We start from the raw sequence: 21221 nt of genomic DNA, 5'->3' as shown, positions 1-21221 counted from the left end.
TGGTCTGAATTGTATTTTTTTTGCAAATAATTGAATTGTACAATAAAGTATGTTTGTACCATTGGAAAAATACCTGTAATGTCTATTTACACAAGCTACAGTAACATGATTCAGCCAATCATACATTGGTTGCACGGACAACACATTTACTTCATTATCTCGCCCACATGACCGCCGATAAATTAAGAAATTAGTCACAAATGAACAATTAAAGATTAACATCCATTTATTTTTAGTACAATATAAATATTCTCAGACATTGACAATTTATAGACAATGGTTTTTGTAGATTACATTTTCTGATTAGACAAGCCATAATAAAGTGCAAAATGTCTTTGCTCAGCAGTGAATATTTAAGCAACTAACCACATTTGGCAATATCAAACGAGTCCTGTCATGGCTACAGCATTAGCGCATAGTTTAATCCTAAGAAAAATAGGTAACACTTGACACCCAGTGTCATAACTTGTTATTACATGGACACAGTCAGAACCATGTAACACTAATGACCCATATTTACACCTGTTGTGACATATTGCGTTATTTTATGGCTGGTTATGACACCCACATAAGTCAAAACCAACATTTTACTGTAATAATTTTTTCCCCTGCCAACAAGTTTCCTTTCTCTTGAAAGTGTATCCTTTGTTGTAATTCATTTTTTCATATTTTAAATAACTTGTAGAAAATACTGACAATGTCATGAAGCATTATGACCATCCTGTGTCATTTTACTAAGAAAATACACTTTGACACCGTCAAGAAGCATTATGACAATCCTAATTATATAAGCCCATCACGTACATGCCGTTACATCAGTCATCAGTCTAAAAGAGGGTGTCTTGTCCTGCTCCTGCATTTATCCTAGTCATCAGCAACAGCACATTGGGGTAGGTGCATGTCTGACATCAATGTGTGCGCAATTACAATGAGCATTGAATATGGTAAATATACACTGTTGACAGGCAGGCCATGGTGTAATGGAATGTTTTGCCTTGTGTGGTAGGTTTTGTGGGTTTTGACACTTATGTACACTACCGGTCAAAGGTTTTATAACACCTAATTCAAGGGTTTTTCTTAATTTTTTTACTATTTTCTACATTGTAAAATAAAAGTTAAGACATCAAAACTATGAAATAACACATAGAATCATGTAGTAACCAAAAAAATGTTGAACAAATCAAAATATGTTATATTTGAGATTCTTCAAATAGCCACCCTTTGCCTTGATGACAGCTTGGCACAAGCTTGGCATTCTCTCAACCAGCTTCATGAGGTAGTCCAGTGGAATGCATTTCAATTAACAGGTGTGCCTTGTTAAAAGTGGAATTTCTTCATGAGTTTGAGCTAATCCTATTTGGTAAAAAACCAAGTCCATATTATGGCAAGAACAGCTCAAATAAGCAAAGAGAAATGAGAGTTAATCATTACTTTAAGACATGAAGGTCAAGTCAATATGGAACATTTCAAGAACTTTGACATTTTCAAGTGCAGTCGCAAAAACCAAGCGCTATGATGAAACTGGCTCTCATGAGGACCGCCCCAGGAATCGAAGACCCAGAGTTACCTCTTCTGGAGAGGATAAGTTCATTTGAGTTACCAGCCTCAGAAATTGCAGCCCAAATAAATGCTTTACAGAGTTCAAGTAACGGACACATCTCAACATCAACTGTTCAGAGGAGACTGCGTGAATCAGGCCTTCATGGTTGAATTGCTACAAAGAAACCACTACTAAAGGACACCAATAAGAAGAAGAGACTTGCTTGGGCCAAGAAACACGAGCAATGGACATTAGAGTGATAGAAATTTGTCCTTTGGTCTGGAGTCCAAATTGGCGATATTTGGTCCCAACCACTGTGTCTTTGTGAGACGCGGTGTGGGTGAATGGATGATCTCTGCATGTGTATTTCCCACCGTAAAGCATGGAGGAGGAGGTGCTTTGCTGGTGACACTGTCAGTGATTTATTTAGAATTCAAGGCACACTTAACCAGCATGGCTACCACAGCATTCTGCAGCGATTCACCATCCCATCTGGTTTGGGCTTAGTGGGACTATAATTTGTTTTTCAACAGGACAATGACCCAACACACCTCCAGGCTGTGTAAGGGCTATTTTACCAAGTAGGAGAGTGATTGAGTGCTGCATCAGATGACCTGCCCTCCACAATCATCCGACCTCAAACAAATTGAGATGGTTTGGGATGAGTCAGACCGTAGAGTGAAGGAAAAGCAGCCAACAAGTGTTCAGCATATGTGGGAACTCCTTCAAGACTGTTGGAAAAGAATTCCATGTGAAGCTGGTTGAGAGAATGCCAAGAGTGTGCAAAGCTGTCAAGGCAAAAGGGTGGCTATTTGAAGAATCTCAAATATAAAATATATTTTGATTTGTTTAACACTTGTTTTGGTTACTACATGATTCCATGTGTTATTTCATAGTTTTGATGTCTTCACTATTATCCTACAATGTAGAACATTTTTTTAAATAAAGAAAAACCCTTGAATGAGTAGGTGTTCTAAAACTTTTGACCGGTATTGTAGGTGTCATAACCAGCCATAAAATAATGCAATGTATGTCACGACAGTGTTATGACATGGTTATGAACATGTCAATGTGTTACGACGCTGTGTGTCAAGTAAAGTGTTACCAAAAAAATCTGTTCAGTATTTACTAATACACAAGTTGTCTCCTTCAAATAATAAATACATTGAATTACATTCAGTCAGATCGATATATAGAAAAATAAGGACTAAAAAGACACAATACCCTTCAGTCTGTTTCTTCTAACCCTGGAGTTAAGGTGGAAGAAGCATTCCTCTTACTTCAAGCTCAAAGGATAAGCTGAATAGACATCCAAAAAGAGGGGGCAGTCAGTGTTGCATTGTTGTGTGTGCGCGTGCAGACGCACGTTTACAAGCCCCAAAATATCTCCAGAAAGAGTAACTTCAGGCAGTCCCATAATCCCTTGCTGCATTGTGATCGCAGAGGGAGATCATTTTACCGAGTCATACTCACAAGACACCATCAGCCTCGGCTTGGAGTGGGATAAACAGCCACTGACCAATGGGAGATTCCACAAAGATGACAACATCATGATGTAAATACAGTGCAATTCAGAAGAGACTGTTCCCAAGTCAGTTTTTTGTAAAAAAAAATCAAAAAGGTTTTGGTTCCACTTTTAAGGGCAGTTTACACTGCATGTGTTGCGCAGGGTGTTCGTGGGATCCAACATGTCTTGATTATCACTATGTACCCATAGAGAGGAGAGGAGAAAAGTATGCAGGCTGATTAAGTCATTTTGTAGACGATTTCTAAATCATTACAAGACTAAGCCACATCTAATAATAACAGTCCAGATACAGTGCACAAAACTCTTTTTTGTATAGAAGGCTATGATATACAGTATACTGTGTATAGCCGGCTCGATGTAGGAGTCTATGCCCATCTCAATGTAGTCGGTGTATACTGTACACTACAGTCTGCCTATTGAACGGAAGAGGAAGTTAGTGTGGACAGAGGTCACTCACAAGGCCAGAAAGGGAAGAAGGGTAAACGTATGAGGAGAAAAAGAGTTCACGCATTCCCGACAGTGTGGAGATAAAACTCAAGAACCTCTAGAACTCTCTAGAACTCTAAGCCCCAGCCTCTGAAGAAGCCTTTGGCTGCCAGGGCCTCTCTGAAAGTCACTGTGAGAGAGTTTATGGTGACGTCAGTCACGGTCACCTCCCCTGGGCCAATCACTGGGTTCCAAACGTCCGACCTCTCTGACACGGTCACTTCCTCTGAGCCAATCACGGAACTCCAGTCCCCTGCCCTATTCTGCCCTAAGGGGGGGGGGGGGGGGGGTGAGAGCGGAAGAAAGAGGGAGAGAGAACAGGAGAGGGTAAGTTTGCTGGGATTTCATCAAGTCTATCACGTGTATTGAATGTATGTGTACATCTTCCCATTCTAAATCAACTGATATGTCAGCTTCATGACTTTTAACAGTTTTTATCATTATGATAAAGTTTAAATAACACTGTGCCTCCAGTAGGAGTTGTAACACCAATGACACATTTTAGTTAAATGAGAATTTTTGGAATGGAGACCACAGATGGACACATCTAAGGTCATTAACCATTTAAACATAATTTACTAAAGTTATATTTTGAATGATTTTGCTCACAGTAGCTAGGTATCCATTCAATTGGTGACAGAATTGCATGAGAATATTCTAGAATCGGTGTAAAGAAAATATTAACATTTTCCCACCAGTGGTATGTTTCCACAAATGGACTTGTTGAGGATAAAACTCTGTGCGCGATGACGTAGTGCATACAAAATGTACTTTTTGCTTAAGTTTTCATGTACCGAATAAAAAACTAAAGTTCAATGTGTTTACATCGCATTTTCAACTCTACCCATAGTTTTATGAAAAACTGTTGTGTTAAATAGCAAATGTGCCTACTCTGGTCTTGACACATGTGCTCTAGCCAACACCTCACAGATACAGTACAGATAGGCTACAGTACAGATAGGCTACAGTGCAGGTAGGCTACAGTGCAGGTAGGCTACAGTGCAGGTAGGCTACAGTGCAGGTAAACTACAGTGCAGGTAGGCTACAGTGCATGTAGGCTACAGTGCAGGTAAACTACAGTGCAGGTAGGTTACAGTGCAGGTAAACTACAGTGCAGGTAGGCTACAGTGCAGGTAGGCTACAGTGCAGGTAGGCTACAGTGCAGGTAAACTACAGTGCAGGTAGGCTACAGTGCATGTAGGCTACAGTGCAGGTAAACTACAGTGCAGGTAGGTTACAGTGCAGGTAAACTACAGTGCAGGTAGGCTACAGTGCAGGTAAACTACAGTGCAGGTAAACTACAGTGCAGGTAGGCTACAGTGCAGGTAAACTACAGTGCAGGTAAACTACAGTGCAGGTAGGCTACAGTGCAGGTAAACTACAGTGCAGGTAGGCTACAGTGCAGGTAAACTACAGTGCAGGTAGGCTACAGTGCAGGTAAACTACAGTGCAGGTAGGCTACAGTGCAGGTAAACTACAGTGCAGGTAGGCTACAGTGCAGGTAAACTACAGTGCAGGTAGGCTACAGTGCAGGTAGGCTACAGTGCAGATAGGCTACAGTGCAGGTAGGCTACAGTGCAGGTAGGCTACAGTGCAGGTAAACTACAGTGCAGATAGGCTACAGTGCAGGTAGGCTACAGTGCAGGTAAACTACAGTGCAGGTAGGCTACAGTGCAGGTAAACTACAGTGCAGGTAGGCTACAGTGCAGGTAGGCTACAGTGCAGATAGGCTACAGTGCAGATAGGCTGTGCAGGTAGGCTAGTCTACATGATGAGATTATTATGGACAACAGTGAGAATATTTGTATTTGTCAAACGGCAGTCAAGCATCGATCATCATGCCACCAGAATAAGACCCTTAATATTTATTAGAAAGGAGCATCAAGCTCATCATCACTGTGCACTTTCACCACCCTGTGAAGTTCATTATCATTTATTTCATCTGTAGCCTAATCAACTGCTTGCTTTCCCGAGTCGTAGTGAGAGCGCCACACACCATATCATCGCGTGACTCCAAATTGACTTCAATATGGTTATTATATTAATATTTGTGCAAATAGGTGTTTTTACCGCCCAAAAGTTATCACTACAACTCTACTCATCACTACAGGCACAAACCAATTTGCTTGCTCTTGGTACTTTATACAATGCATTAAGGTAAGGTTTTGCAATATAAACATCATCTGTTATGTTTTAGTTCATTATAAACCAAAAAAACATGTATATATTTGCAACTATTGGTAATTTTAAAGTGTTTTCCATGGTTGCAAAGCCGGGAGATGCAAATGCCACCGCAATTCAAGAACAAACTTATTATTAAGTTACGTTTCTATGGTGACCTAGATTGTGTATCTCATTTGTCTTTCGTTCCTGATATCATGAACTCACTGACAAAGATTGATAAGAGCACTGTGCATTGCTTGCATGATGAGTACATTGCCTGTAGGCTATGCATAGGCCATCTGTGTTCTACCAGGAAGATTGACATGTACTGTTCTGCGCCATACATTAAACCCCATTGTCAACCCTCTCCCTTGCCATTACTTGTGTCTGTTTGCTGTGCCAGTGGCCAGTTTGGATGGGATCGGGGAGCTTATGTTCCTGGTTGTCTGCCCAGCGGGCCTCCTGTACTATACCTACTAACAGGTTGACACACACACACACACACACACACACACACACACACACACACACAACACACAACACACAACACACAACACACACATAGCAGTGTCATAGTCTAGAATTAGGTCAATTTGGTGATTAGGCAGAATAGAAACTTCCTGTGACCGACTAACACACTTACCATTCAGAATGCCGCTGGACCTCTCTGTCTCTCGCTCTGACTCATCCTGTCGAGCTTCCTCCTCCTCCATGTCCTCTTCCTCATCTTCCTCTTCCCTCCTTCCCCAGTCCTCATGTGTGGGGTCCTGTGTGGGGGTAGGGGGACCAGGGGGAGATGCCAGGCGCACGAACTGTGACCTCCTGGGTTTGTTTTTGTGGTGGTCCAGGTGGGGGTGCAGGCTCCGTCTACAGGCCACGTAGGTCGGATCCTCTGCTTCAGAGTCCAGTGAGCGAGTCAGGGAGAGACGTAGGCGAGCTGGAGGCTTCTCTGGGGCCTTGTGGGCACTACGGAGATCCATGGTGTAAATAGTGTTCTACAGAGAGGGGAATAATAAAGATGTCTTATAGAGTAGCAGTGTTTCTCCAACATCCTTACCCCTTTAGTTAGTATGCCAACTAGTATTACACTGTCTAAACAGACACAGGAGAAGATACATTTAACATTAACCCATCCCACCTGTAGTAGAAGCCTTTTAGCTTTGGGTCCTCTCTTCCAGTACCCTAGAGCTCTGTCCTTTTGGTCTCTGGTGGAATGGTAAGGTCAGTCAGTACAAACAGGCATAGTTTACTACTACTACAGTACGGTGTATTAATAATACTACTACTACAGTGCTATGATATTCGTTAGCTAGGTAAGGCCTCTACAGTGTCTCATGGACTTACTTTTCCTCATAGGCCTGCACCAGACGCTGGTCCAAGATGTGCTCCTCTGGTTCCCATGTACTGTATCTGTACAAAGACATCGCCGTGGTTAATCATCCATCCAATAATACTCTGTATGACTTATGGTCCTGGATTACTGGATATGAGGATGACATCATAGAGATGATACTCACTTGGGGGGCCATCCCTTCCACTTCAATAGATATTCCACGTTCCCCTGTGACACAGAACGTTGGAGACAAACATCAATCAGGGAGAAAGAGGAGAGTGTGTGTGGGAGGATGTTGATGGTAATGTTGCTATGTTCAGTCTACTCCAAGCACATAGATAAATAGCCTACAATAACTTTTGAAAATCAAGGAAATGCATGTCTTCTCATCTATACGATGTAATCATGTCATTACCGGGAAGTCAGATTCCAGATGACGTTACCCTATATAGCTTCTCGACTTTGACAGTTGCTAAATAGAATGACGTCATCTCACGAGCGCACTGGTGACTTGAGAGAATTGGGAACGTCAACGAGACTCCCCCCTACATACGCACACACTCAGAACATTATAAAATGAATATGTGAACTGGACAGTGATTAAAGACATGCACAACAATATTTGACAGAATGCAATGTTTTTCCCTATGTTACTGGCTATTTTAACGGTTGATGCGCGCCTGCACGGACAATGACTCATGAACTTACGGAATCGAATTCACTTTTAAAGCAATGCAAGACCAACACTTACAAGGACTTCGTATCATACATGATGCCTGTCAAACGAGGCGGCCGCGTTTTGCGCCCTAATAACCCACAAACCTGTATCTGCCATTTCCTCAAGCGAAACTGCGTAGCTCTTCACAAATGCGCAATAATTGCATAACCCGTGGGCTATTCTTCTGCCAATGCACAAGACTGAATGCAATGTTTAGGTTCCCGATATGATGCTTCCGTTAGGATAGACCACTGGCACTCGGAGTGTAAAGCGACTGCAACACGCTCCACGTTATGTTAAAGTTAAAGAGATACTCCCCACTTTCACGCCCCCTTAAACGTTTATGTCAATGGATAGTGGATATAAATAGACTACTGGTACAAGTGCTTTTCAATGTAGCCATCTGTGTTCCCTACTAAATGTAGGGTACCCTATAATGGATATTCTCCTAAGTGGGTAAAATTGTCATTATCTAATTATGGTACATGCGTTTTATTTCCAATATGAACGCTTTACCTTTCTAACTCTTTTCTTGATTATTGATTCCACAGCAAACACTTGTTCACCAATCGCTGACAGCTCCATTGGTCCAATAAAGAACGTTCTGCTCACTCTTTGAAATAAACTGATCTAGTAGAGATGAGAATAACCGCTGTTAGTTCAGCTCTCCGCTACAAAGTAACTGTATAGGCTATGACAAATATCTATAAGTCGTGTTTAAAAATGGTATTCTCCTCCCCCAACCCTCCCTCTAGAAAGTGAGCTTTGTTTTCGCTTTAGTTCCAGATTAATTTCTCCATTGCACTCGATCTCTCCGTACGTACAGTGACTTCTCAAATCTGCGACACATCTGCACTGTTTGGCGCGTCCCCGTACTTCCAAACGCGCGCTCTTCGTTTCACAGTGCCAAAACAACGCTCAACTCGAGCGAAACGCCCGTAACATGGGTCCGCGCACGCAAATGACACTAACAAGCAGTAGCAGGAAAACAAAGCAGGCAACGTAGGTTATATTATAAATGCGCTCCATTTTCCATTCAACAATTGCACTCAAGAAATTAAGCCACATCCTCAGGGGTACCATTACAAGCATTTTATTTTTGTGAAAAAACAGATAAGAGTAACACAACCAGGACCCTTTAACAGAAGGGAGGTGGGTGGGATAGTCATGGAAAAACGCTAAATCCACTATGTCACTACTTACTGGTTTGAAAGGGATTTTCTACCGGTGAGTTTGGTTGCCCAACCTGAAGTCCCCTAGGGGCATCCTCAGACCAGCAACCTCATTGTTTTGTCTCATGATTAGTGACTGTTGCAAATGATTAAATGATCAGTTGAATGAATCATGTGATGCTCAGATGAATAGGAAAGCTTTTAGGATTGAGCCCACCAGGTGCAAAATTTAACAACCCCTCTTTTGGTAGACAATGTCTGCGTCCTCTGTAAACAAGTTAAGGCCTTATCAAGTCTTGAATAATTCACAATATGTTGTTGTGATGATGATAAAGATCTATCAACCAAATCTCTCAAACAGCTGTCAAAAAAAAACAATTTCTAAACTAACAGGTCTTGGACTCTCGAACTTTCCCTTTTTCTTCTACACATCTATCGACATACTTTCTCTTTCCATTACTCCCTCAACTGTCAACCTTTTCCCTCTGAATCCACTTTACTTTTCAAACGTACCAACTTCCCTCAACGCACTCAGCATTGTGGACATTACAGCCAAGGCATCTTCAGACAGATCAAAATCTGACAGCAGTGCATTTCCAGCGAATAACTGGAAACCTTAATTAGCATTTGTACCAATTCCACAATTCTGTATATTTGGCTGGTGGATTTTTGCAGACAACCATTTATCCATGGTCAGTTACACATGTTAAGGGTCAGGAGTTTTTCTTAATCTTAACCACATGATCTAACCAGAAAAAAACTCTGGGCCCTGATTAGCCTATAATCAAGTGTGTGGCTTTTCCTGGTCAGGCCGCATGGTCAAGAACAAATCCTGGCTCTACCATGATACAATATATAGCCATTTGTCAATTAATTTATACATTTTAATTTAACCTTTATTTATATAGCCATGTGTCAATACCTGGGCCTAACATGGCTTCAGCCAAGAGGGTTTCTAATTTGAAGACATGAACTAGCAGTTTCCTACTAACAGACAGGGATGGTCTCAGAAGCAACTGAGAGGATAAAACAGCTACATACAAAGGTCCTCTTGTGCTATTGAGAAAACGTGCTTCTCACGAACTATATTACAGTCTATGTACACAATAGACACACTATGAAGTGCTTGGCATTCCATTGGTTGCTGTCATCATTAGCTCTGTGTTTGTACAAACGGTAAAAAAAATTTGGCCAGGATTTAGTGTTGTCCAAGTGAAAAAAATTGAATTGTGTGCAGTGACATGATCAGAGGAAGACAGACAGGTAAAGAAGAGATGTACACTGTCACAGTAGAGCAGAGAACGACAGATAGGAGAGAGAGAGGGACAGAGAGAGAGAGAGAGAGAGGGGACAGAGAGAGAGCGAGGACAGAGAGAGAGCGAGGACACAGAGAGAGCGAGGACACAGAAAGAGCAAGCTAGCAAGAGCAAGAGTGACAGATGGGTAGTATTACACACAGTCACATGCCTCTCACACTTGGAAACGTACAAAAAAAATCTAAAGTAACATGGAAAAATAGTCATCAATATATATAAAAACACATTAGAATCCCAAACACCAAACATAATGTTTATAAATCTGAGTGTTGTGTAGTGTGATTTCTTCATGACCTCCCTGTATTCATCTGTTTCCTTCATCGCTTCAGGTCTCATCAGCCAGAGTCTAGCAATGGGTGTGTGAGAAAAAAAAGTATGTCTGGTCGGTGTGCATCTGTGTGATTGGCTGAACAATCTGTCCCCTGATTGGACCATGTTATCCTGAGCAACAACTGGGAAAGTCTAATCCGGTAGAGAAAAGGTTGCCGGGCACATTCAATCAACAGCCATCTGACCTCCATGTTTGGTGGACCTCCACCTCCTCAGACACCACCAATAGGAGCTCACCATTTTTCCCTCTCAGCTGGTAACGCAGGAACTTCCTGTTGTGTGGAGGGAATCGAAAGAACAGAAGGAAAATAAAGATGTCAGCTTGTTATTTATTAGAAGTTAGACAAGGATCAATCATCATTGTGGATGGCGGCCGTGGAATTGATTATTATTTGGGAATGAGACTGATTTTGTATTACTATGTGGCAACACCTAGTGGAGACAATACAAATTACGTTCTCTCTTGGCTGCTCCACAATGTATGTAAAATGAACAACGCAAATTATGATGGACTCAATCTACTGACTGGACAGTATAATTGGGACACACACACACACACACACACACACACACACACACACACACACACACACACACACACACACACACACACACACACACACACACAGTACCTGAGCTCATCAGGGTTTCCGATGGTATGTGGGCTACGTAGTTTGGAGTCGAGGTTGTAATAGACTCCGCCCACCTCCCGCACCCCTATCCAGTGCTGGCGTTTGAGTGGCAGGCGCAGCGGACCCCAGCGCAGATTGGACGGGACGTTCAAGATGAAGCCCGTTACGTTGGATAGCGCAATACTGCCCACATCCCTGCAGGAACACAATACACAAGTCAATCACGAGCTCCCGAGTGGCGCAGCAGTCTAAGGCACTGCATCTCAGTGCAAGAGTCGTCACTACAGTCCCTGGTTCAAATCCAGGCTGAATCACATTCGGCCATGATTGGGAGTCCCATAGGGCGGCGCACAATTGGCCCAGCGTCGTCTGGGTTTGGCCGGGGTAGGCCGTCATTGTAAATAAGAATTTGTTCTTAACTGACTTGCCTAGTTAAATAAAGGTTACACAATCACAGACTTCCATGAGTGGATTTTCAGTAGCTACTGTAATGTTGTAAATCCATGATGATGTCTGTGGGGTAAGTTAAGCCACCCCTTGTTTCTAGATAACTATACACAAACTTGATCATGTGACCAAATATTTATGAAGAGGTCATAATTTCATGGCATCTGTGAAGGAAGAAACCACATGGGGAAAGTGATAAGCAAGTTATGTCCAAAGAAAAGATTTTCACAAATTCTAATGATTTTGATGCTTGTATCTAAACCAAAGTAGATACTTCTAAGATTATTCTATACATCAGTTGGGGTCTCTATAATCAACAATATGAGGTCCTTAACATTGCATGAACATGCAACCTTGTAGCTATGTGGGCTAATATAGCCAAAATGTTTGCCTTGGGATAAATTGAGCAATTGGCCACCATACCCCCTACAAATGATTATTACATTTAGTCAGTTCTATGCATAATATGCATAGTATTTTTGCAATGTGTCATGCTTATGAACTCAAGATCATCATTCCTGTGTTTACAAACAGAAAACAAGCAGGGGTCTAGCCCCCCTTAAGGTTCTTGAAAGAAGCAGCCAAGGACGTGAGAGAAGGGAAGAAGTCCATTGGAGCAGCAGCAAGGGATGAAACAAGTTGACTGAATGACACTGAAGAGGTACATTGACAAAAAAGAAAACAGCAGAGGCACAAGGTCTTATCTGATGACATGGAGTCTGAGCTTGATAAACATATCCGGAATTTTGCAGACCAGTTTCATGGGCTTAGTAGCCTCTAATGCAGAGAACTTTCCTACAAATTGGCACATTGAAACAACATCCCTGTCCCAGACAACTGGTCAAGAAATGGAACAACATCTCTGTCCCAGACAACTGGTCAAGAAATGGAACAACATCTCTGTCCCAGACAACTGGTCAAGAAATGGAACAACATCTCTGTCCCAGACAACTGGTCAAGAAATGGAACAACATCTCTGTCCCAGACAACTGGTCAAGAAATGGAACAACATCTCTGTCCCAGACAACTGGTCAAGAAATGGAACAACATCTCTGTCCCAGACAACTGGTCAAGAAATGGAACAACATCCCTGTCCCAGACAACTGGTCAAGAAATGGAAGGGTAAGTCATATTGAACAGAGAGATCTATATCTGAATGTAGGAATACATTCAAGATATACACAGTGTACAAAACATTAGGAACACCTTCCTAATATTGAGTTGCACCCCTCCCTTTTGCCCTCAAAACAGCCTCGATTTGTCAGGGCATGGACTCTACAAGGTGTCGAAAGCATTCCACAGGGATGCTGGCCCATGTTGGCTCCAATGCTTCCCACAGCGTTGTCAAGTTTGCTGGATGTCCTTTGGGTGGTGGACCATTCTTGATACACATGGGAAACTGTTGCGCGTGAAAACCCAACAGCGTTGCAGTTCTTGACACACTCAAACCAGTGCACCTGGCACCTTCGACCAAACCCTGTTCAAGAGCATTTTAAACTTTTGTCTTGCGCATTCACCCTCTGAATAGCACTCATACACAATCCAGGTCTCAATTGTCTCAAGGCTTAAAAATCATCTACAAATCCTCCCCTTCATCTACAATGATTGAAAGTGTATTTAACAGGTGACATCAGTAAGGGATCAAAGTTTTCACCTGGACAGTCTGTCATGGAAAGAGCAGTTGTTCCTAATATTTTGTACACTATAATAAATTGAATATATCAAAGGGGGCTGCGGAGGGGAGGACGGCTCATAATAATGGCCGGAACAGAGCAAATGGAATGGCATCACACACCTGGAAACAATGTTCGATACCATTCCACTGATTCCGCTCCAGTCATTACCACGAGCCCGTTCTCCCCAATTAAGGTGCCACCAACCTCCAGTAAAATATACCACACCCCCATTCCATGAAATCAACTTTGACCTACCAGTCCCCATCACCCACTTACCCCAAGCTATGTTTTCAAAACTGTAATGTTTACATGAATTCTGATTATTTCCAGGGATACACAATATCCTGAAATATATGTAGATATCTTTGTTAGAAAGAAAACTATATTTGCCTTGACGTAGTGACGCTAAATATAAAAAATGACTTAACTACCCCACTCTCCCCTATGAATGCACTGTACTTATGTCGCAATTGCTTTGATTTTGAGAATATCAGTTTCGGTAGCTGTTTGGATAATCATGAGTAGCTGCCCTGTGCTCGACAGGGATTCAGAATGAAGAGGATATGCAAAGAAGTCTTCCTCTTTCCACTCTATAGCTGGCGTACGGCCAGTGATTGAAGTGAACTAAATTGAGCACTGCTGAGCCGACTAACATAGTTGCAGACAACACACGCACCAAAAAGGGAGAGGAGTAAACAAGATGGAGAACACAAATGAGCATAGCATTATGGTTCCAATGGCTCAGTGGGTTGGATGGTGCTTGTTGTGGATTTGAAAACCTCTGCATGGGCCACGTACATCGTTTTGGATAAAAATGTTAGTTAAATGACTAGATAGGGAAGAAGGCCATATAGCTTTGATGAGAACAGAGGTATACCTTCTTTTATCCCACCAGACAGCCTCGTATCCTCGGGTCTGCAGAGCGGCCATAATGACATTCACATCATAGTTCCCATTTCCAAGCATGCTCTTCTTGTGGGGGGTTACCAGAGTGCCAGGAGAGAGTCTGTGGAGAGGGACAAGAGAGCGATGAGGACAGAAGAAGCAAGAGAAAAAGGTTGAGAAAGGTAGAGAGAGATGCAGAAGGTAGAAAGAGATGCAGGGGGGGAGAAAAAGAGAGGGGGTGAAAGAGGAAAGGAATTTGAGAAATAGAGAATGGAGGAGAGAAATATCTCCCCTAGAGAACACAACTTTAACCCCCCACCTCTGGTAGATGTCCTGGAGAGTATCCCTGCTGAAAGCTGCCCCATCCTGGAAGACGTTATTGAGCGCGTGCAGAGCACACAGCTCCCGCCGCTGCTTCTCGTGGTAGATGGGCGGTGGAGGCGTGGCCAGAGGGGTCGAGAGAGCATGCTCTCCCAGGCCTGACCTCCCCCCCCCCACCCCTTTTCCCATCCCTCCCCGCACCACCACCCCCACCCCTTTCTGCTTGCTCAGCTTCCATGGCATACAGCCCAGGTCCTGCAGCCCCCCTCTCGCCCTCCCCTTCCCGGAACATGGAGCACTCCCCATCACCCTGTCACTACGCCGACACGACTACCATTGTCATGGCAACCTTTCAGTTGCTGTAGGAGCGAGCGTGTGACAAGGGAAGGGGGAGGTGGGTCTACTGGGTGACACTGAGGGGGGCCAGGTCACTTCAGCTACACCTGCTGTTTCAAAAGGGACGATTGGAAGAAAAAAAGAAAAAAAACTGCTGGCAAACAGTGTTCAAGTTGAGTGAGGAGCCCCGAATTGAATTATGTGAACAAAAAGTTGGGTGTGTAGACATTGATATTCCAGTTGCTTCAGTATAAAAATAGAAATAACCACAAGGATCATCTATGGAAAAATTAGCAAGAGAAGCAAGAGTATGCGTCTCTTTTTTCAACTTCCTCCATTCTGATGTGTGTCATCGTAACTTTTTTTTGAGTACCTCAAGTGTCACGAGAGCTTAGGAGTTCTTTCCATTTCTAGAGAGCCCAGAGGACCACGGCTCCACCACTGAGAGTTTTCTCCAGTGGAAAAGTGAGGGACCTGATACAGGAGGCTCTGTGACATGTAGACAGACCGACGACTCCTTAAGAAAACAGCTGAGGGAGAAGAGGCAGAAACCCATGTTGAGGTTTTCACCTAAATCAATGTCATGCTGAAATAACAATTTAGGGATAACAAGGTGTTTTTCTAAAGCGTCTTTTCAGCAGTGGTGAACAGGAAGGAACACAAGACAAGAGTAAACATTTATACTAACAGCTGACTCGATAAGAGCGGCATGCTTGTGGCATCACAGTAAACTGATGTAACTAGACAGCAGGCGTAAGAGAGTCTTGGTATTATTTAGTATTCTGTAAAACAAGTGATATTTACAGATTAGCGAAATATGTGAAATCTACCTGATATTCAAATCCATCGCTCTAGCTAAAATCCAGTGGAACAGGAAGGCAGCTGCAAAGACTAGATTTTCTTTCTATGGCTGGCTGTACGTGCCATTTGTTTGATAGCGTAAACATGGATGCGAAACCCTTCATATTTAGTATATTTATCTGTTGCCACTTACCTTTCGCTTCATGCGATACTGTAGTATGGTTGTCATAATCCTGGTTAAATTAATTGTTTCGCCTCTTTTCCTGGGGTTGTTTAGTCCTTTGTCTTTAGCACCTTTTCCTTGTAGCGCCGTATCTCTATATGAGCATGCGCAAACCGTCAATTGCTTGTTTGCTTGTCATAGGGCTGACGCAGGCTATCCCTCCACTCCCTCGAGACTAAAAAACTAAATCTAGGGTTTAGTTATCTAAAAATGGGTTGAGACCAAACATTTATCTTATGCAAAAACATCCGCAAATTGAATGAAAGTAAATAAGGGCTCTTTTGACTTGCAGTTACACTAGCAGGAAATACAGTCCGAGTCACTGCACTTATTTGGAAGCAACTTTAATACTTTAAAGAAAAAAAGGGAAACCATGGGAGGAATGTAGTAGACAGACAAGAGTGTGTGCAAGAAAACAAGTAGTGTACATGAAGGCAAATTGACATGGATTAAATATTGTTCAATAACAGCAGTACTGTAAGAACATATTGTTTTTACAAAACAAATTTACCCAACAAGCCCATGCTCAGACTGACATATTTAACAATAATCCATGCAGAGACAGTGACATCCTGAGGATCAATTCCCCAAAGACAATAACAAACCCAGAATCCAAGAATGACAAAAATAAAAGTCAACAAAATGCACCTAAACCCAAAATGAAGTTTTACTCTTCAACTCTCAATACTCCTGTCCCAGTTTCCGTGCCAACACAGAGGCCATGTCCATCAGCAGTTCCTCCCTGACTTGGTCCTCCCTTTTCTGCAGCTCGTGGGTGTAGTGTCCCCTCAGTGCCCTCATCTCTGCCAGCCTCTCCAGCAGCCCCCTCGCCAGCTCTCTCCTCTCCTCCACCGGCTTGTCTGGGTTGTTGTCCACAAGCTCAGCCCTCTGACCACACAGATACAGAGCAGTTCTGAGGCCTCCAGCATCATCCTCCAGTAGCTGGGCTAGCGTGGAGCCCGGACCCAAACCGTCTGCATGGGTGAGGACAATGAGGATGTGGCCTGTGGCACTCTCTCCGACCAGCTCCAGGAGGGCCCTGGTGGCACTAGCAGCATCCTGGTCCACCCCATCTCCAGATCCAGGGGTCTGGAGCACCAGCAGGAAGGCATGCGGGCCTGGGCTGGCCAGCTGCAGGCTGCGGAGGGTCTCCAAGGCTCTCTTACTGTCACCCAGAGATGGACCCAGGAGGTCTGGGGTGTCTATTATGATCAGCTCTCTCCTGTCCACCACCACCCTCCGCTTAGTACACTCCATCACAGCCCCCAGGGACCCCCCAACCTGAGGGAGCCTGCAGCCAACCAGGGCGTCTGCAAGGGAGGTCCGACCTCCACCGGGAGGCCCCGTAAGGATGAGCCTCAGCCCAGGCTCTATGGAGATAGGGCTGGGAAAGGGCTCTGTGCCTGGGGGACTGTCACTAGAAGCCCCTGGAAAATAAATAGACATGAGTGGAACAGTTCATTCAATGAATGGAGAGGGTTTTGTGTCATGATTTCATCAAGTGCTAGTTCTATTATTAAGGAAAAACAACCCACAAGACTAAAGGACAGTTGATAGGATATTTTTTGTGCAGGAATACAGACGCAGCAAGGAACATAATAGAAATGTCTAATTTCCTCTTTCAGTTTGCTGACAGATTCCACACAATGCTTCACATTTGATAGTGAACCTGAGGGGAACAGTATGGGAAACTAAATGACACATACAGTACCAGTCAAAAGTTGACACCTACTCAGTGAAGGGTTCTTTATTTGTACTATTTTCTACATTGTAAAATAATAGTGAAGACGTCAAAACTATGGAATAATGTAGTAACCAAAAAAAGTAAAACAAATAAAAAAATATTTTAGATTCTTCAAAGTAGCCACCCTTTGCCTTGATGACAGCTTTGCACACTCTTGGCATTCTCTCAACCAGCTTCATGAGGTAGTCACCTGGAATACATTTCAATTAACAGGTGTGAATTCTTAAAATTTGTGGGATTTCTTTCCTTCTTAATGCGTTTGAGCCAATCAGTTGTGTTGTGACATGGTAGGGGTGGTATACAGAAGATAGCCCTATTTGGTAAAAGACCGAGTCCATATTATGGTAAGAACAGTAGTTCAACTAAGCAAAGAGAAGTGACAGTCCATCATTACTTTAAAACATGAAGGTCAGTCAATGCAGAACATTAAGAACGTTTGCAAAAACCTATCAAGACCTATGATGAAACTGGCTCTCATGTGGACCGCCACAGGAAAGGAAGACCCAGAGTTAACGCTGCTGCAGAGGATAAGTTCACTAGAGTTACCAGACTCAGATTGCAGGCCAAATTAATGCTTCAGAGTTCAAATACCAGGCAACATCTCAACATCAACTGTTCAGCGGAGACTGCGTGAATCAGGCCTTCATGGTCGAATTGCTGCAAAGAAAACACTACTAAAGGACACCCATAAGAAGAGACTTGCTTGGGCCAAGAAACATGAGTAATGGATATTAGACCGGTGGAAATCTGTATTTTGGTCTGATGAGTCCACATTTTTGGTTCCAACTGCCATGTCTTTGTGAAACACAGTAGGTGAACGGATGATCTCCGCATGTGTGGTTCCCACTGTGAAGCATGGAGGCGGTGTGATGGTGCTTTGCTGGTGACACTGTCAGTGATTTATTTAGAATTCAAGGCACACTTTACCAGCATGGCGACCACAGCATTCTGCAGCGATACACCATCCCACCTGGTTTGCGCTTAGTGGGACTATCATTTGTTTTTCAACAGGACAATGACCCAACACACATTCAGGCTGTGTAAGGGATATTTAACCAAGGAGGGAGTGATGGACTTCTGCATCAGATGACTTTGCCTCCACAATTACCCGACCGTAACCCAATTGAGATGGTTTGGGACGAGTTGGACCGCAGAGCAGCCAACAAGTGCTCAGCATATGTGGGAACTCCTTCAAGGCTGTTGGAAAAGCATTCCAGGTGAAGCAGGTTGAGAGAATGCCAAGCATTTGCAAAGCTGTCAAGGCAAAGGGTGGCTACTTTGAAGAATCTAAAATATATTTAGATTTGTTTAACACATGATTCCATATGTGTTATTTCATAGTTTTGATGTCTTCACTACTACCCCAATGTAGAAAATAGTAAAAATAAAATAAAAACATTTGAATGAGTAGTTGTCCAAACTTTTGACTGGTACTGTAAAGGAACAGAACGTGCAATTAACTAGAAAAGGGAGAAAAGAGAGGGAGAAACTTACCAGAGTTGTTTTGAATGATAACAGTGAACCCGCTGAGTTTTGAGAATGAAGCTGATAGACGAACAAAACCATATCAATACACGATCAACACTTTTAGAGTTATGAATCAAAGACGTTATCATTTATAGGGTGGGTGGGTATTAACAATCTCTTACCAACTATAAACCTCCAAATACGCGACAGCCACTTCAGTAAGTGCTGTAAGCCTGACACACAAAGACAGAATTAACAAATCATTCACCACCACATCATACATTACTCTATAATGACCTAAAACCTGTGATGGCAATCAATTAATCTACTGCACATTTACATTCAGATGAGTTTAGTAAACATGTAAATTAATATTTTCCTGCGTGTGGGTTTTGATAAAGTGAATAATTGTGACAGTACGTACTACGAAGAGTTCCCATCAGGTGGCTCACCCAACCCCACAGTGAGGACAGACCTAAAACAGAGAAAATAATATTTAGTTTAAAATAGTATTTAATCAAGAAGACATTTCATTTAATCTGTTGTTCAGATGAAGATACTCAAATATTGATGCCTGATGAATGAGATATGCAGGCTGAATAATGCAATAGGGTTCAAGGTTCAACCTCCAGGCATGATGACTCACCAGTGAGTGTGCAGAAGAGATGGATGGGCCATCTTATCAGAGCTGGGAGGGCTGTAGCGGACCAAAGAGATAAATAAACTCACTCAGTATCAAACAAAACTCTATTTACAGTGGCATAACAAATTGATTATAAAGCAATCAGATACACAACACCTGCTGATGTTAAAACCATACAGTCAGTCCCCAGATGGGAGAGAGGATCATTTTACAGATAAAACAACATGATGTACATCAAAAAAGCATTTGCTGAAATAGTACTGTTGTGGTTTAAGACTGCTGACCCTGTGAGAATCTGTAGAGGAGATAGCCCACCACAGTGAGAGCTCCTGTCAAAACACTGTTGAAGTCCAACCACAGACCTGCAAGAAAAGATTAGTGAAGCATGAGACTGATCAATGTTCTTTACTTGTCAGGAGTTTAACCTTTAACCCCAATAAATTTTGAAACGGGGTATTTTTGGTTCTACATTTATAAACTGTGGGCTTATCAGCTTGGTATACTTTTGTGTTTTGTATTGATTTTCTAGTCTAAATGCTTTATTGTATATATTTGTAATATGTAGCCTACATTTCGGACTCAACTGTCTCCACAAAGATTGAAACAGAAAAAAAACTACGGTCGGCATGTTACACAGACGGAGCAAATGTCGGTATGATACATGTTACTTTTACATCTCGGACGGATAGGCTAACAGTTACATTTATCGGATGTGTATATCCTTCTTACCAGTGCTACCATCTCCACAGTAGGTTGCGGTACAATCGCTGTCTGGTTTGCAGTCGCACTGGTCCATATTAACAGGTAAGCCCGGTCCGTATGCTACTGGCCAAAACCAAAGCGCCATCTCTCGTTACGTGGAAGTACTTTGAGGAGTCGTCGGAACAAAAGTGTTCTTTATTGTAACTGAATGAGCGATATAATGCAGTATTTGTGGCACTGAGACACGCCTTTTTTCTAATCATACAAGTAAGACGGGAAATAAAGGTAACTGCCAAAATAAAGGAAACACTTGAGTAAATGAGGGTATATAAATTATATTAAAAGCAGGTGCTTCCACACAGGTGTGGTTCATGAGTTACTTAAGCAATTATCATCCCATCATGCTTAGGGTCATGCAGAAAAATGCCCATTATTTTAGCTACCATGGCAAGAAGAGACCTCAGTAGCTAGGTTTCCATCCAATTGTCGACAAATTGAATGCAAATATTCTAACAAATATATGCGCATTTTCCCACCAAACTGACTTGTGGCTAAAAATCAGTCAGTGATGACATTGCACACATTTACTTTTTTGCGTACATTTTAATGTACTCTGGTCTTTGCATGTGCAATCTAGCCAACAACTTGTAGATACAGTGAAGGTTGGCTATAGTCTACACATGTTGATATTATTATGGATAAGAGTGAGAATATTTGTATTTGTCAAACGGCAGCCAAGCATCAAACATGTCACCAGA

General features: G+C 42.6%; 3 protein-coding genes across 5 annotated transcripts; all 3 read right to left on the bottom strand.

Moving 5' to 3' along the window:
* Positions 1-208: 208 nt before the first annotated feature.
* Positions 209-8706, bottom strand: LOC139571281 (chromobox protein homolog 7-like). Of its 3 annotated transcripts, none has more exons than XM_071394006.1 (7): positions 8593-8706; positions 8285-8398; positions 7235-7278; positions 7062-7127; positions 6856-6922; positions 6361-6712; positions 209-3822 (listed from the first exon to the last, which is right to left on the bottom strand). In XM_071394006.1, the coding sequence occupies exons 2-7, from the start codon at positions 8351-8353 to the stop codon at positions 3623-3625; spliced, it is 798 nt and encodes a 265-aa protein (XP_071250107.1). In that variant the 5' UTR covers positions 8354-8398; positions 8593-8706; the 3' UTR covers positions 209-3622. The 3 variants fall into 3 exon arrangements, with proteins under 3 accessions (XP_071250107.1, XP_071250108.1, XP_071250109.1); XM_071394007.1 differs by lacking the exon at positions 8593-8706 and adding an exon at positions 6099-6193 and having other exon boundaries at positions 3642-3822; positions 8285-8586; XM_071394008.1 differs by lacking the exon at positions 8593-8706 and adding an exon at positions 6099-6190 and having other exon boundaries at positions 3642-3822; positions 8285-8586.
* Positions 8707-8845: 139 nt separating this feature from the next.
* On the bottom strand, positions 8846-16029 carry LOC139571282 (josephin-1-like). The gene is made up of 5 exons (XM_071394011.1): positions 15878-16029; positions 14546-15413; positions 14219-14347; positions 11219-11413; positions 8846-10858 (listed from the first exon to the last, which is right to left on the bottom strand). Exons 2-5 carry the CDS (start codon positions 14851-14853, stop codon positions 10756-10758), a joined length of 735 nt encoding a protein of 244 aa, XP_071250112.1. The 5' UTR covers positions 14854-15413; positions 15878-16029; the 3' UTR covers positions 8846-10755.
* Positions 16030-16235: 206 nt separating this feature from the next.
* On the bottom strand, positions 16236-20761 carry LOC139571279 (GTPase IMAP family member 4-like). The gene is made up of 7 exons (XM_071393999.1): positions 20491-20761; positions 20046-20123; positions 19765-19815; positions 19543-19593; positions 19301-19351; positions 19146-19196; positions 16236-17334 (listed from the first exon to the last, which is right to left on the bottom strand). Exons 1-7 carry the CDS (start codon positions 20606-20608, stop codon positions 16589-16591), a joined length of 1146 nt encoding a protein of 381 aa, XP_071250100.1. The 5' UTR covers positions 20609-20761; the 3' UTR covers positions 16236-16588.
* Between the last annotated feature and the right edge of the window lie 460 nt (positions 20762-21221).

This window comes from Salvelinus alpinus, chromosome 3 (assembly GCF_045679555.1).
Source record: "Salvelinus alpinus chromosome 3, SLU_Salpinus.1, whole genome shotgun sequence".
Classification (NCBI taxonomy): Eukaryota; Metazoa; Chordata; class Actinopteri; order Salmoniformes; family Salmonidae; genus Salvelinus; species Salvelinus alpinus.
Note: the sequence above shows the minus strand (reverse complement) of the source record. Positions and strands in the feature narration are given on the sequence as shown.